At 44.1% G+C, this 16,784-nt stretch overlaps 1 protein-coding gene across 1 annotated transcript in view; it reads left to right on the forward strand.

The window, feature by feature from the left end:
• The window catches only part of CRISPLD2 (cysteine rich secretory protein LCCL domain containing 2), a 29,344-nt gene extending 14,601 nt beyond the window's left edge, over positions 1–14,743 (forward strand). Inside the window, exons 7-14 of the mRNA XM_054389618.1 lie at positions 92–152; positions 1,059–1,125; positions 2,126–2,256; positions 2,389–2,432; positions 3,431–3,503; positions 4,366–4,441; positions 11,315–11,448; positions 14,613–14,743. Coding sequence (XP_054245593.1) covers positions 92–152; positions 1,059–1,125; positions 2,126–2,256; positions 2,389–2,432; positions 3,431–3,503; positions 4,366–4,441; positions 11,315–11,448; positions 14,613–14,667 — 641 coding nt within the window. The 3' untranslated portion in view covers positions 14,668–14,743. The remainder of the gene's footprint in view (positions 1–91; positions 153–1,058; positions 1,126–2,125; positions 2,257–2,388; positions 2,433–3,430; positions 3,504–4,365; positions 4,442–11,314; positions 11,449–14,612) is intronic.
• The last annotated feature ends 2,041 nt before the right edge of the window (positions 14,744–16,784 follow it).

Below are 16,784 nucleotides of genomic sequence, written 5' to 3' on the forward strand. Positions count from 1 at the left end.
GCATGGTGGTTGCTCACCTTTGTAGCTTGAGAGCAGGCTGTGGAAATCTCTTCCCTTTTCAAAAAACTCATTTCATTTTTTTTCTCCCCAGCACAAGTCATTACCTGTGAAACCAAAATGAGAGACAAATGCAGAGGCTCAACATGCAACAGGTAGTGTTTCACCATAGAGTCACAGAATGCATTGGGTTGGAAGGGACCTTGAAAGGTCATCTGGTCCGACCTCCCCCTGCGGTGATCAGGGGCACCCCCAACTAGATCAAATTGCTCAGAGCCCCATCAAGCCTGACATTGAATGTCTTCAGGGATGGGGCCTCGACCATCTCCCTGGGCAACCTCTGCCAGTGTTCCACCACCCTCTTAGTAAAGAATTTCTTCCTGTTGTCCCACCTAAATCTCCCCTTCTCTAGTTTAAAACCATTGCCCCTTGTCCTATTGCTACATAGAAACGATATACCCTCTTGGAGTGCTGCAGGAAAAAATAGGCTAAAAATTGTCCAGTTCTTGCATACAGGGTAGGCCATGATATGTATTTTTTTTTTCCTTGACTATCTAGGTAGATCTCTTTAAAAAAAAAGAAAAAGAAAACCATAATTTCTCTTAATAGAAAGCCTGCAGCCAAGGGGCTAGCAGTAAGATGTCACAGTTCATTTCATTCAGCCATGATGACCCACACTTTCAGGTGTCCAAAACCATTTAATACATTTTTGGCAGAGTCATTTCTGAGCCTTTTTTCATGCATTCCACCACTGTCCAGGCCAGACCAATAATTCATGGCTTGTCCTCTTCCAGCCAGTCAAGAACTTCTGGTTAAGGTTTCTGCAAAGAACAGGACAGTTTATCACTTGGAGAAAACCCAAATCCACAGAATCTAAATATTGGTCAGGCTTTTAAGGAGGGTGGAGAAACTGTTCTAAAAAGTAGCTATTTTGCAATCCTGTTTTTAAATGGGAGAGTTACATGAAATGAAAGGAATGACTCTTAAATGAACGAGAGGCAAAGGCTGTTTTTCTTGAATTGTTTTTTTTCGCCACCCTCAAAGATATGTATCTTCACTAGGTATTTGTGCCCAGCTGGCTGCTTGTACAGTAAAGGAAAGATCTTTGGAACATTTTATTATGAGAGTGTAAGTACCTTTTAATAGCTCATAGATGTAATTTGTGGGGAGTTAGTGGTAATAGCAGAAATTCTACTGTAATTTGGCTTTTTGCATTCTCCAGTTGTGGTGCTGTAAAAGGGTGCTAACAGGGATTATCTGCATTTTCCTCATCTTAGTGATGAAAAAAAAAAAAAAAGAAAAAAAAAGCAGCAGTCTGGAGAGACAAAGTGATTCTGGATATGATTTTTGTCTTGAGCGCCCTCAATGCACAATGAATCCCTTGGGAAGTGAGGGATGGGGATGAATAGCCAGCTCTAACAAAGATCTCTTTAGTGTGGGCAGCTGTGGGTGACAGAAAATTGGTACAAACCCCGCTGTTAAATGTTGTAACTAAATAATACTTGGGGCTGCTTTGCTGGCTCTTGAATTATAATGGTACTTCATAAATTCTAAACTGATCATTTATAAATAGAGCATGGTGCTGTTTTCCCACCCAAACTACTTTGGGGGTGAAGAAAGGTTGGAGCTAAAGGTTTGGGTTTTTTTTTTTCAGTAGCAGCACCTTCAATTTCCCCGTTCTTGCTGCTGGTGGGATTGCATCACCCATGACACATCTTTGCCTGCAACAACTGCAGCTGCAGACAGTCCCCTTCTCCAAGTGGTTTCAGCAGAAATAGTTTGGGTTTGAATATTTTGTTGGGAGCTGGAAATATTTCATACCGGCCATTAATTCCCAGCGCTGATGTTCTTCTAAACTGCATCTAAATGTGCAGATGTGTTATTTAAAGAGAGACTGCCATTCAACAGGCAGTGCTTCAACTAATAATAACAGAAAGGAAAAAGACTCTGCTGGGGGAGAGTGAGATTTAACAACTGGGTTCCAAAGGAGTGTACTCAGCTCATTTCCCACTTGGTGCATTGGTGGTGGTGGTTTCATTTCTTCTCCATTTTGGGCACAGTGGTTGCTCAGCCTCGCTCCATCAATGAGATTTGCTTCACTTGCTCCTTGTGTTTGTGCTCTTGTCAGTCATCAAGCATATGCCGTGCTGCAATCCATTATGGAATCCTGGACAATAAAGGAGGACTGGTGGATATCACAAGGAAGGGGAGGACACCAGGTTTTGTGAAGTCTACCAGGAACGGCGTGGAGTCTTTCAGGTACTACCTTCATCAAAAAGTTTTTGTATTTGCTTTACCTATAGGCAGATGTTCATATGTAGACATTGGGATTAAAGTAATTCTAGGATGTTTATTTTTTAATGAATATGTTTTTTTTTCTTTGTTTTACAGAAAGAGTAAACCTTCAAATGCATTCATGGTTTCCAAAGTCACAAGTAAGTTTCAAAAGTTGAGAAGAAACCATTGTTGCTAGAGTTTTATGGAGTACTTGAAAACCTCATTCCTTACACTGCTCTTTGTCGTTTTGAGAGGTCATATCATATGTTTCAGTGCCACAACTAAACCCTAGACAGTGCTCTTTTTCCTCTTAAGTGGTCATATCAAATGGTTCAGCACCACAACTAAACCCTAGACAGTGTTCTTTTTCCTTTTAAGTGGTCATATCAAATGCTTCAGTGCCATGGCTAAACCTTGGAGTGGTGATCCATCAGCTGCTCTGGGCAACTCCACCATCCACCACCTTGTTTTTCTGTGGGGATCTAAGAGAAAAAGGTGACAATAGACCACTTTCATCAGGATCTCTTGGTCAGGTCCAAATATCAGCTGGAGAGTCACAACTTGCTGATAGTAAATTGATGGAAGATGAGCCATCCTTGTATGAAAGCCTCAGTCCAGTGTGAGCACTGCATAAAAACTGAAGAGAATAGCACCTGATATAATGGTGCAGTAGTGCCATGAAACACATAATAGGTGAGAATGAGTCACCATATTTATGCTAAGCATATAAACAAATACTGTGGAGTTCAAACAATTGCCACTTCCTCAGTGCCTTTGAATAATTCCCTCTCCCACATATAAACATCCTTTTCATTGGATCTGCTTGAATCACTTTCAGGCAAAACTGTATTGGTCAGGTCATTTGGACTCCACATCTGGAGCTGGAGCAAAAGCACACTGTCTTGGGGATCAGCTGCTTGTCTCTTTTGAAAGCTGTGGCATTTTAAAAGCCATGTTATGACCTTACAGTAACAGAATTTCTACTGGAGAGCTGATCAGCCCTCTCCTGGGAGCCTACCACTGAAAGAGTGAGCAGCTCTCACTCTCAGCTGGACATGGGTCTCACCAGGTGCCTTGTGTGACTCTGACTTGTGTTTTCTGCAGCTGCCTGAGATATTAGGTCCAGTAACTTGCCTTTCCATATTTATTTTTGCAGCACAGACGCTGGATTGTTATACTACAGTAGCTGAGCTGTGCCAGTTCAAAAAGCCAGCGACCCATTGCCCAAGGTAACACAAACCCACTTATGTTCTGCTTAAACCTGCTCTGCTCTGAGGATGGAAGATGCTGAGGTCCCCAGATCTGAGGATTAGGCAGAACTGGAGAGTGTTTTACCAGATGAACTGGAGGACAGGGTTGGGAATAACGTGTTTCCTGCTGCCACTGTGTTTTTCATAGCATTGTGATAGAAAATTCATAGATCTAAGAAGGTGGTACAGAAAAAAGGTGATAATGGACCATTTCCAGCAGCATCTCTGGGTGATGGACCATGGTCAGGTCCAAACACAAGCTTCAGAGCTTCAGTGTCACAACTAGCTGACAGCAAAGTGATGGAAGATGAGCCATCCTTGTATGAAAGCCTCAGCCTAATGTGAGCACTGTATGAAAACTGAATAGTACCTAATGTAGCAGAGACAGAAGATTTTGGACTGCTTCAGTAACACCCAGATCAGGTTTCATCACCCCCCTAGATATGAGCTGCAACTATGCACTCTGTTTTTATTCTCCTGCACCTGCTGGTGTTTGGGTGTGGTGTTCCTTTCCACCTTAAAACGTGGAAGAAGTTTGTTCTAGAGAGCTGCTCTGTGCAGGTGTGGGGCACAAACCTGTGCAAATAATGACACACCCAGCCTTGTGCAGCAGTATAGATAGTCCCCTTTGAAAATGTCATAAAAGGCCAATTTACTGGTCTAAATCCCTCTATTTGCAGCTCTGCAGTAACCACCAAATGTCATCTGAGGGGAGCAAGTAATGAAATTCACTGTTGCCACCTGCAGACCAGATGCAGGCACTCGAAATCTCCCAAGAATGCAGCTTGCTTTCCTGTTGAGCCTTGACATAGAGAATAAAGATGAATGCATTGTTTTCTAGGATTTATTGCCCAGCCCACTGCAAGGATGAGCCATCCTACTGGGCACCAGTGTTTGGCACAAACGTTTATGCAGATGTGAGTATGCTGCTCTCCCTGATCACCCTGTGTGTCCTGGTGTTTGCACCCTGTGGTTTAGGGCAGGTACTCCATGACCAATGTGGGGACGGGGGGAAGAAGTAGCACCAAAGGCTGTGAGGATAGATAGGGATCAGTGGGCTTGGGGAGCTCATCCACTCTCCAGCACGGATCTGTTCTTATGAACTTGGGTAGGTCACTTACCTGCTCTGTGCCTTAGGGGTGTGCTGGGAAAGGCTGGGAGCACTTCCCTGCCTTTGCAAAGTGTTTCGGGATCAAAGTCGAGGGTCAGATGAGCATCAAAGGGCTTTTTTATACATACTATCACAGTATGTGGTTGGCAAAAATAGACCTTCTCATCCCTCACCTCTTTCTGGGGGGTTGTGAGTAGTTAGGACAGCACCAAGCAGTGTGAAGCAAGCATGTGAGTTGGCTTTGTTAGTTTGTCTTTTCTAAACTCTGTTTGTGGAGATGAGCAGAGCCTTGATGTTAAAACTAAACAAGGAGCCACTTTTTGGAAACTTCTTCATATTAAGCCTCTAAAAATCCAAGTTTCAATGTTTTTTCCATTTGTAGGTACCTATTCTTTCCTCTTTTCCCCCTCCCCTTTCTTCCCCCTCCTCCCCTTTTTTTCCTCCTCTCTTTCCATCCCCCACCTCCCTCTTTTTTTTCTTGTATTTTTTCTTGCATTTTTTCCCCTTTTTGCTATTCTCTTTTTTTTCCTCTTTTCCCCCATTGGAGGTTGTATTTCAGGCATGCCAGCTCCCTGGCTGGTGCCTAGGCTATAAGAACTTTTGGAAGGTCTGGGGGAAGCAGCTTGGCAGACTGTTAACCTCCAGCTTGGGGCCACCATCGAGCCTTGCAGACTCCTGAGAAAAATCATATGGTGATTGGGAGCAAGCAATTTGGAAAACAATTATAAAAAAACCCCAAACAACACTGTTTGTTTTTTTTTAAATTATTATTATTTTATTTTTATTTCCCTTGAGACTGATTTTTCTGGGGGGTAGAGCTGCACAAACAGGTTAGCCTAGACCAGCTCACATGCAAGTTCAGCAAGCAGCTGCCAGCCCACCGCTGTGCCTGCCCCTGTGCACGCTCTGACCTGCAGGAAATGGGAAATAGTTTTCTCTCTTTTACTGAGGACAGAACTCCCTCAGATTACTCCTGTGATTACAAGAGTATTAGGTGAGGAGCAGCATCCCAGGCTGGCATTGTTTCCTGACTTGTACTGACGCAAATGGATTAGAATCCCAAGCTCCATTTCCTGCTGTACCCCCTGGGTATTGTTTCATAAATAGGGGGGCAAGGACTGGGATTTGGGGGAAAAATAAAAAGAGAAAAAAAAAAAAACATGTGGCCACTTCCACAGGCTTTAGTTAACCTTTTTCTGGACTACTGCACTAATAGGGTGTAATTAAAGTTTTGAGGTTTCTATGAGAGTGTAAGCTGAGGAGCAAAGCAGGTGGAACCAGCTGGGAAAAATGGAATTTAAGATGGCTGTGAAACATGCTGCAAAGGGAGAGGTATTGATGCTGAGAAATTATTGAATCATGGAATCATTTTGGTTGCAAGAGACCTGTAAGATCACTGAATCCAACCATTAACCCAGCAGTGCCAGGTCACCACTAAACCGTGTCCCTTAGCACCACATCTACACAACTTTGAAGCCCCTCCAGGGATGGGAAGTCCCTAGGCAATCTGGTCCAGCACTTGACATCCCTTTTGGTGAAGAAATTGTTCTTCCTGTCCAACCTAAATCCCCTCTGGTGCAACTTAAGGCCATTTCCTCTTGTCCTATCACTTGTTACTTGGGAGAAGATACCAACCCCCACCAGGCTCCAATCTCCTTTCAGGGAGTTGTAGAGATGGAGGATGTCTCCCCTCAGGCTCCTTTTCTCCAGACTAGACAAACCCAGTTCTCTCAGCTGCTCCTCACCAGACCTGTTCTCCAGACCCCTCACCAGCTTTCTTGCCTTTGTCTGGACACCATCACCTCAATGTCCTTCTGGGAGTGAGGGACCAAAGCCTCCCCAGTGCTGAGGACAGGGTGGTGATCCCTGCCCTGGTCCTGCTGGTCACACTCTTTCTCAGCCTGGAAAGCTGACAAGAGAAATGTGCCTGCTGTGCAAGGAGAACTTGGGCAAAGGCTTTACCCTGGGAGCCTAGCTGTGTAGGATGCTCTCCAGGAGGGGATGCTGTGAATTAACCTGAGCCCTTGGCATGAGGAATAATCAATCTGGATGAGACAAGTGCTAGAGAGAGACAAGCTTCTAGAGAGCACTTTGGCTTCATGTCTAGAGTGGCCCCTTCATGGCCTGGGGGGCACTTGTGCTCCAACTCTCTCTTCTTAAATAAGTTCTCTAAAAAAAAAGGAAGCATTTTGCCCCATTTCCACTCTGCACTCCCTGCAAAGTGCCCTCTGGTCTTTTAACACCTTCTCCAAGACATTGATTTACTCAGTGCTCAGGCAGTAAGGAGATGATAGTCCAAGCTGAGACAAAAAAAAAAAAAAAAAAAACAAAAAACCCCACGTGGCTAGTCTGTGTAATGACCTGATTCACAGTGCTGTTGGCCCAAAATAGTGCTCACATTTGCATGATCCCAGGAAGACACAGGAAAGTTTGTTTTGGCATGTAGAGCAAAGCTGTGACATGAAAAATTGCCAGTTTTAGGGGGTTAATTCTGATTTTTTTATTGAGAAGCCATAAGAGTCACTACCTTGGTTAGTGTTCAGGGGCTTTTACCCACTTTAAATATACTTTGATTGCACTTCCCTCCCCCCCCCCCCCCCCCCCCAGTGTTATTACATTGCCTTGGATTGTGCATTTATAAGATTATCTGCTGGGTTAAAGTACAAAGAGGTATTGGCAACCCTTGCTTTCATAAGCAACACAGGAAATTGTTCCTGGTGAAATTAGTAAAACTATGGAACTGGGACATAAAGGAGCCTTACAATTTTGGGGTAAATAAACAAAATGCTAGACACAATGCTATGGAAAGTGTTGATGCTCAAATCTTAGATCTTTCCACTGAATGGTATTAATTTTCACTGAGAACAGACCTACTGCTGTCATGGAGGGTTTGCAGATTGAAAAAGCACGTGTGAAACAGATCCAGCATCCTCCCAGTGTCCAAATTAGTAGTGAGAAGCTGCTGGCTGGGGAACAGAGAACTGGTGGCTTCTTTTCCCTGGTGACATGTCCTAGCATAGCTCTTGATACTGCCATGTAAACAAAGGGGGAAGGGGGGGAATGAAAACATGGACACATGGTTGTGCCTTGGAAAGAAAACCCAGCTCTTGCTATTGAACAGGACCAGTTATTGCTGATGCTTTAGGCAAGCAACAAGATGGACAGGGAGGTGGTAGAGTCACCATTCCTGCAGGAGTGAAAAAAATGTGTAGACATGATTTACTGGCCTGGGGACAAGATTTACTGGCCTGGGGACATGATTTACTGGCCATGGTGGTGCTGAGTCGATGTTTGGACTTGAGGACCTTAAAGGTCTTTTCCAGCTGGAATGATGCTATGATTCTATGCTGGACCTGTGGGAACACCCAGGGGCATTATCAAGACAGTGAAAGAGCTTTTGAGTTTCAGAAGACACTGTCATTTCTCACTCTGCCTGGCTCCTTGTGTGACATAAGACTGCCAGGGAAACCCTTCCCCATCCTTCCTCAGGAACCCCATCAAGACAGGAGAAAAAACTGTTCTCTGCACTTGAGATAAGGATTTTTTAGTCCACAGTTGTGTGGCAATTGAAGGAGGAGAGATCAGCTAGATAACGAGGCAGGCTTTTATCACCAGAGCAAACCAAGTTGGGTGGCTCAGCCCTCTGGAGATATAAACTTAATGATTAATCCAGTCACATTAATGGGAAAATTACAGGTGATTAAACTCACAGTCAGAGGCTGTTGCTAATAGCCCACTGCAAAAAGTTTTGTCATTTTATGGTGCATGCCTCAGAGTCCACTTGGTCAGGAAATGCTGTCAGAGTATCCCAAGGGGCTACACCGTGAAAAGCTGCTGTATTGTCACTACAACTGTTGTAGTTATCCTGCATTGAGAGGAAGGCTTTATTCTTGCAATGTGTCATCTTCCAAAAGCTCTGCAATCAGTTCCTCAAAACAAATCCCTGGCTGGGATAGAAGAGAGCAGTAACTCAACAGAGTGATAAGAGGAGGTCTGGGGTAAGGCAATAAAAAGCCTGTTGGACAAAGCTTTGAGTAAGGAGCAGAACAGCAAGTCCTGGACCAGAAACAGGAATGCCTTGAAAAGAACATTGTTTAGGATGTCTCCCAGTGGAGAGTTCTGCAAATTGGTTGAGGACAGTTAAATTTTATGAGCCGGTTTGGGAGTTACAGATTTCCCACTGCATACTGGGGTGAATTCACAGCATATCTTCCAAACACAGCCTTCCCTTGCTGCCTTAACCATATATAGAAGCAAAATACCAAATTGGCACTCAAAACTCGGAGAGCTGCCAAGAGATAGGCCATCCAAAGTGATAAATATATAGGGGACAAGGCAAACCTTCCATATATGGCTGCAGGAACGAAACTGCACAATCTGTGTTGTACGTACGCAGCAGGGACGTCAGCCCTTGGCACTGGCTTTGTGGTCCTTGGAATTTTAGAGATCAGGGAGTTTGCGGGGTTGGGATTTTCACCTGCTGTAGTTCCCTCTGCAAAGCTGGTTTTTGCTTTTTGTTATGCCAGCTTGTTCTATGTAAATCTTCTAGAGAGTTGATGGCCAAGTTTATACTATCCCTAAGCCACCTCTGCTTTTGCTTTTTTTTTTTTTTCTTTTTTCTGGATGCTTTGGGAGCTTAGTCATCAGTTGGTAGTGTTTTGTGTTCCTCCATCTCTTCTGACTCTGCACATGGTAGTGTTTTGTGTTCCTCCAGCTCTTCTGACTCTGCACATCTTGGAGAGCAGGCTAATGGTGTGATGTGCAAAAACTTTATTCTTTTCAGAAGTGTTAGTCTCCCTCCATACTTGCTGTTGTCCTGTGGGGCAATGCTTGTCCAAAACCTACCCCACTCAATGGGTGCAGTCTTTCCATTTTTCCTAGAGAGAAGGATAATTGGTGGTCATTCCCCTTAGCTCAGGTAAAGCATCTGCTTTTCAAGCAACTAGGTGAATAAACTTTGCTGAGGTGTTTGGTCACTAGCAAAGAGCTTCACCACAGTGGTTCTTTGGTGCAGACCCAAGAAGCACTGGCTGAAAAGTTGTCCTTGGTTCAGCTTTGGCCCTGGATAATCTCCCAGGCACAGCTCCACCACAAATGGGTGTGGTGGAAAGGCTGCTTGTCCTCTGTGGTGGTGGTGGTGGAGGATCTTCTAACACCTGGGGCTTATGAGGAACCTACAAGATTTGGGTCAATGACATCTTTTATCCCTGGTGTGTCCATAAGAGGGATAGAATTAGAGAATTATTTCATAACTATTCTCTCTCTCTCTTTTTTCTTTCTATTATTATTTTTATTCCCTGTTTGATGCTTATGGAAATTGTAAATCCCCAAGTATTGTAATATGTAGACCCTTGTACTTTTTTTTTTCCCTTTTTAGTTTATTTTGGGTCACTTTTGCTGATTTCAATGAACCACTGCAATTGTCTGAAGAAGAGAAGGCTCTGGGGTGACCTTCTTGTAGCCTTTCAGTATTTGAAGGGGACTATGAGAAATATGGGGGCACACAGTTTAGCAGGGCCTGTTGAGAAATCACAAGGGTGATGGTTTTAAACTAAAAGAGAGAGATTTAGACTAGATAGAATCACAGAATCAATAAGGTTGGAAAAGACCTCAAGGATCATCAAAGTCCAACCTGTCACCCAGGACCACATGACCACTAAACCATGTCACCAAGTGCCATGTCCAATCCCCTCTTGAACACCTCCAGGGATGGTGACTCCACCACCTCCCTGGGCAGCACATTCCAACAGCTAACAGCTCTCTCTGTGAAGAACCTTCTTCTCACCTCGAGGTGAGGAGACCTCCCCTGGCACAACTTGAGACTGTGTCCTCTTGTTCTGCTGCTGGTTGCCTGGGAGAAGAGACCAACCCCCTCCTGGCTACAACCTCCCTTCAGGTAGTTGTAGACAGCAATGAGATAGAAGGAAGAAGGTTTTTTTACACTGAGGGTGGTAAGACACTGGTCCAGATTGTCCAGAGAGGTGGTAGATGCCCCATCCCTGGAATCATGTCAGGTCAGGTTGTTTGGGGCTCTGAGCAACCTGCTTGAAGATGTCCCTGTTGACTGCAGGGGAACTGGAATTTTGAGTTGGACCTTCCTTCCAACTCTGAGCATTCTATGATACTGTGTCCAGTTCTGGGCTCCTCAGTTCAAGAGAGATGTTGAGGTACTGGAACGTGTCCAGAGAAGGGCAACAAATCTGGTGAGGGGCCTGGAACCCAAACCCTATGAGGAGAGGCTGAGGGAGCTGGGACTGTTTAGCCTGGAGAAGAGGAGGCTCAGGGGTGACCTCATTGCTGTCTACAACTACCTGAAGGGAGGTTGTAGCCAGGTGGGGGTTGGTCTCTTCTCCCAGGCAACCAGCAGCAGAACAGAGGACACAGTCTCAAGTTGTGCCAGGGGAGGTATAGACTGGGTATTAGGAAGAAGTTCTTCACAGAGTGAGTGATTGCCCATTGGAATGTGCTGCCCGGGGAGGTGGTGGAGTCACCATAACTGGAGAAGCTGGAGAGAAGAGAAACCTGGATGAGGCACTTAGTGCCGTGGTCTGGTTGATTGCTTAGGGTTGGGTGATCGGTTGGACTGGATGATCTTTGGAGGTCTCTTCCCACCTGGTTGATTCTATGATTCTATAGGCAGTTTGTAAGTAAAAGTAATTAAAAATATATTTTTCTTCAGAGCTCCAGCATCTGCAAAACAGCAGTGCATGCAGGAGTCATTCCGGATGAAAGTGGAGGGTTTGTGGACGTGATGCCTGTAGAAAAGAAGAAAAGTTATGTTGGATCCTTAAAGAATGGAGTCCAGTCTGAGAGGTGGGATTCTTCCTCTTCCTTCTTGCTCTTCCTCTTCCTCTTCCTCTTCCTCTTCCTCTTCCTCTTCCTCTTCCTCTTCCTCTTCCTCTTCCTCTTCCTCTTCCTCTTCCTCTTCCTCTTCCTCTTCCTCTTCCTCTTCCTCTTCCTCTCCCTCTTCCTTCTTCCTCTCCCTCTCCCTCTCCCTCTCCCTCTCCCTCTCCCTCTCCCTCTCCCTCTCCCTCTCCCTCTCCCTCTCCCTCTCCCTCTCCCTCTCCCTCTCCCTCTCCCTCTCCTTTCTTCTTCCTTCTTCTTCTGGACTGTGTGCTCAGCTGCATGTCAAAGTCAGCAGGTCTGAGCTAGAAAGGCTGGTGGGTTGGAAATAGGTGGCTTTAACAGTGTCACTGTGAATTGTGAGACCCAAACAAATGGAGCCTGTTGGCCTGCTCTTCCCTTCCACAAGTGAGGAGCTGCTTTCAGATTGGTGTGAAAGGTAGGAAATATCACAGTACATTAGAGGTTGGAAGGTACCTCAAGAGATCATCAGGTCCAACCCCCCTGCCAAACCCAGGTCACTTAGGGTAGTCCACACAGGAATGCTTTCAGGTGGGTTTGGAAAGTCTCCAGAGAAGGAGACTCCACAGCCCCCCTGGGCAGCCTGTTCCAGTGCTCTGTCACCCTCACTGTAAAGAAGTTTCTCCTCATGTTGAGGTGAAATCTTCTATGTTCACGCTTGAACCCTTTGTTTCTTATTATTCTGCATCACTGAAAAGAGCCTGGCCCCCTCCACTTGACACCCACCCCTCAGATATTTATAGACATTGATCAGATCCCCTCTCAAGTCTTCTCTTCTCAAGACTAAACAGCCCCAGGGATCTCAGTCTCTCTTCACAGGGGAGATGCTCAAGTCCCCTAATGATCCTAAGCCTTGTTAAGCCTTATTTTCTTCTTGTACCAGAGAAGAGCAACGAGACTGGTGAGGTCTTGGAGGGAAAGTCATAAGAGGAAAGGCTGGGGGTGTTCAGCCTGGAGAAGGGCAGACTTGGAGGGGACCTTATCACTCTCTACAGCTACCTAAAGGAAGTGGTAGTCAGGTGTGGGGGGGTCGGGCTCTGCTTCTAGGCAACTAGTGACAGGACAAGAGGGCATGGGACGAAGCTGCACCAGGGGAGGTTTAGGTTGGATATCAGGAAGCACTTCCTCACAGAAAGGCTGATTAGACACTGGGATGGACTGCCCAAGGAGGTGGTGGAGTCATCATCACTGCAGGTCTTTAAAGAAGGATTGGATGTGGCACTGGGTGGCATGGTTTAGCTGATGTGGTAGTGTTAGGTCATCGGCTGGACTTGATGATCTCAGAGGTCTTTTCCAGCCTCAATAATCCTGTGATTACATTTCAGTGTGTGTTTCACACAATAATAGATAACCAGGAATATTTCTGTAACTTTCAGCCTGGATCATGCTTTCAGCCTTATAACTGGAATCTCCATTCAGTTTTGAGCTGTGGGATGCATTCATTACTTGTTCATTCACTGATTTCCTCTATTCTTTTTGAAACAAGCATGAGTAAATGAACCTCCTGAGAGGTGATCAAACAGTTATTGTTAAAGATTTGCCACTCTTGTAATTTTTTTGGGGGGTAATGTTTTGGGGGACCAACTATTCTGGCTTCAGTGAACAATTGCAAATCAGCACTTCCAAAATCCTGTACCTCCAGCTGATTGTAATGATCAAGCCTCAGCTCATTCAGCCCTTTCTAATTTGAAGCTTCATTTTCAGTCCCTGATGTGTTTTTTTCAGATAATAGGTTGATGGTACTGATTTCTCAGAGCTCTCTTTCTAACCACAGAATTTCACACTCTTAGGGTTTTTTTTATTTTGGTCACTACTAACAGGGCTCTGTCTGCTCTGTGTACTTTCTTCTTTTATAGTTACCATAAAAAATCCCAACAAGTTTGCTGTTTATATTCTAATAATCAATATCCCAGCCATAAAAAAAAAAAAAAAAAAAAAAAGACCAGGACAAGGAAGTTATAGGCATTAAATGTGGATTTCCTCAGTATAAATCTCTCAGGGTCAGCATTTCAGAGTTCTGTGATTTGCAGTTCAGTAGATTGGATTTGTATGACACACCTCCTCTTTTTATTTCTCTCTCTCTCTCTCTTGCTTTCACTTACCTTTTACACTAGCAAACATGTACTTGGATGGCAAACTGTACCCTAGCTAAGAATAAACTCTACTGCTAGCAGTGACATGCAATATGAGCACCTGGTGCTGATCTAGGAGGTGAGGGAAACCAAAGACCTTCTCACAGTGGGGATGAGCATGAAGATTTGGGAAGTGTTATTTACACTCAGCAGTAAGGGAGCACTTTCATGTAGTGAGATCCCCCAGGCAGTGAAATAGCTTTTCAAAGATCAAGGTGAAAAGCTTACTCTCTAGGACACTGGAAATTGCCTTTCATAAAGATACCTTCCCAGACAGGTATGGGAAAAGGCTGCTTTGAAGATTTAGTGGGTCTTTACCCTTGCTGGGATGTTTATTTTACAGGAATATGAAATTTTGCCTTTTTCCTAAGGTTTTTATATCCCAGTAACACTGAAGAAGTCAGGTCTGAGAACCTAAAAAACTCCTTGCTCCCATCCAAATAGCCACCCTCAGAAGCTCAAGGTTGCTTGGGACAACTCTGCAGATTGAAAATTAATATCCATACCCCTGCAGACTGAAAACTAATATCCGTATTTATTGTCATTTAACATCAGCTAATCTGGCTGCTCTCATTGCCAGCACCAGGACCTGGGCCAGACAGGCTTTGGGAACCTGCCAGCCTATTTGACAACTGTTTTTTAGGAAAACATGTTCCTCTTTAAGCCTGAATCTCTGCATGAGGGGGAGCACAGTGATCCTTGGAGAAAAGCTAGAACTTTGCAAGAGGCTGTTCCTTCCCAGCTTCTTTTGTCGGTGTATAGCACTTGAGATTTGGATTGAAAATGTAAACCAAAGGTGAACTTGATGGATTTGTGCCTCTTCTTTTCATCCTTTCTCTTTCTCCTGCCCCTGATAGGACCACATCAGCAGGAGTGCACCTAAAGAATCTGAGAGTTGTCTGTAGGTCTGTCACACCCTGGTATGCATTTGGTTCACCACATGTCTTTTTATTTTTTTGTCTTTTATTTCTTTGTCTCCAGCTTGAAGAATCCTTCAGATGGAAAAGCTTTCCGAATTTTTGCTGTGAAGCAGTAAATTCCCAGGGAAGGTGCAAGTTTCTTTGGGAGAGTGCTCTGGTGATCTTCAGAGACAGGAAGGCTCCTCTGACAACATCAGCTCTGACCATACCCTCGTTGCCAATCTCTTTCAGGGAATTAAAAAAGAATAGGGAAAGGAAAAAACAAAAAAAAAAAAAAAAAAAAAAAAAAAAAAAAAAAAAAAAAAACACCAAACCCTAAAAAAACAAAAAAAAAGAAAAAGAAAAAAAAAAAAGAAAACCAGATAAAAAGACACCAGGTTCTGACTCAGCTGTTTGCATCTCATGGCACCCGTTCAGCGTTGTATCTTTTCGTTTCATGTTTTTGTTTCTCTAGGGGCATTCAGCAAGGACAAACTGTTCTAACTTCCAATATGCAAGAGGTGTGCTACACAAAATGGTGGTGCCTCAGTGTACAGCAGATATAGGGATCTCAGCCTGGCCCTGGATGGCATTCTTAGGGTGTCAAGGATCTACTGCAATGGGCATGACGATGTGCAGGCTCAGATGTGGGCGACTGTCCAGGCGCTGGACACTCTGAAATGAGAAGCTGTTTCAAAAGTTGCATCTTTGGGGGAGAGGCTGAGCTTTGATAGAGTGTTTTTGTGTATGTTTGATGTTTTCTGTGAAAAAAGAGGAGAGAATTTGGTCTTTTCTCGTGGAGGTGGCATGCATCAGCACTGCTGTGCAAGGCTGCTGGGGCATCAGGCTAAGCTATGTTATGCAATGGTGTCACGTTTGGGAAGAGGAAATTCTTGTTGGCTGGACATCAAGTTTTTTGGGGAGGACTGGAGTAGGGTGTGAACTGGTGGCAGAGATCCTCACTGCAGAAAACGAGGCCACCAGATAATCAAAACAGCAGGTTTGGTGTTTGCTGGTCAAACATTCACAGGTATTTGGCAAGCCTGGCAACCTATGCAAGGTCAGTGAATCGGGGCTCCTGTGCTGGCACATCTCATCCTATACTACATGCCATTTCAAGTAAAATTTCAGTTAAATGCAGTGTATTGTTTTATACAGCAGTGCTGGTTGTTTTATCTGTAGTAGTTAAGTAGTGGTAATGTTAATCTTATTTCTGCTAGGAATGGTTGCATCCCTGGGAAGCACATTTGCTTCACCCTCGTGAAGCTCCTTGTGGCGTGTGCAGTTCTGAGATTTTTAAAGATACAGCATAAATTGGGGTGGATGAATTTCTCCTGTTCAGTTTGTGAAGCCATCAGCTTCCCACTGTCAGTGTAAATGCTGTACCCAGGAGCATTTGCTATCTGGCATGAGAGGTTTTACCAAACCTGTAGGTGTTGTAATGATGTTATCTCCTACTTTGTTATCTGTGTCTCAATATGAACCCAAATGCATATCAAAGCGAGAAGAAGAGCCAAGCAAGACCTGCTCTTTGAAGGCAGAAGAGTATTATTCTCTGCTTTAGATTGGAAACGAATCTTTAATACTGGTCTAAACACAGATCTAGTTGTCTTCTGGTGCACAGGCTCCCAGTAACTTCATTAGTCATAAGAAGGCAACGTGAATTTTAGTTCCTCAGCTCTTGTAAATGTATGGTTGTCCTGCTCAATAATTTGATTGTAATATTTTGTAACAAATGGGAGAATATTTCCCTCTGTTTGGTAGATGCCTCATAGCTCTCACTCAGACTATGTTTGGTTTCATCTGGACAGACATAAAAGCCATCTCTTCAAGACCAAAAATATTTATATGATTAAGCAGTTCTGTAATTCTGCAAACTCCATGAAGTCATCAGGGAAATTGCATTTCTCACTCAGTTTGTCTCACCGTTGGGGTTTCTTTCTGTGTGAAATCTGAACTGGGGAAGAGACCTCTTGTCAAATATGAAATTAGAGCTGGTTTGCATCACCTTCAGAAGTGCTACACAGCAAACCTAACTTTGGGGTGGATAGAGAGAAATGACTCTGTCTGTTGTCTTTGTTTATATAGTATCATCTTCCAAGGTGTACAGTATTTGCTTTAGATAGGAAAACTGAGCCTGGGTTCTTTTCCTTCGTTGTTTGGTTGGTTGGTTTTGTTTGTTTTGTTTTGTTTTTTTTTTCCTTACTAGGTAAATTGATGTTTAAAAAACAGCTGGAACAGATCTTAGAAAAGC

The sequence above is a fragment of the Indicator indicator genome, chromosome 19 (genome assembly GCF_027791375.1).
Source record: "Indicator indicator isolate 239-I01 chromosome 19, UM_Iind_1.1, whole genome shotgun sequence".
Classification (NCBI taxonomy): Eukaryota; Metazoa; Chordata; class Aves; order Piciformes; family Indicatoridae; genus Indicator; species Indicator indicator.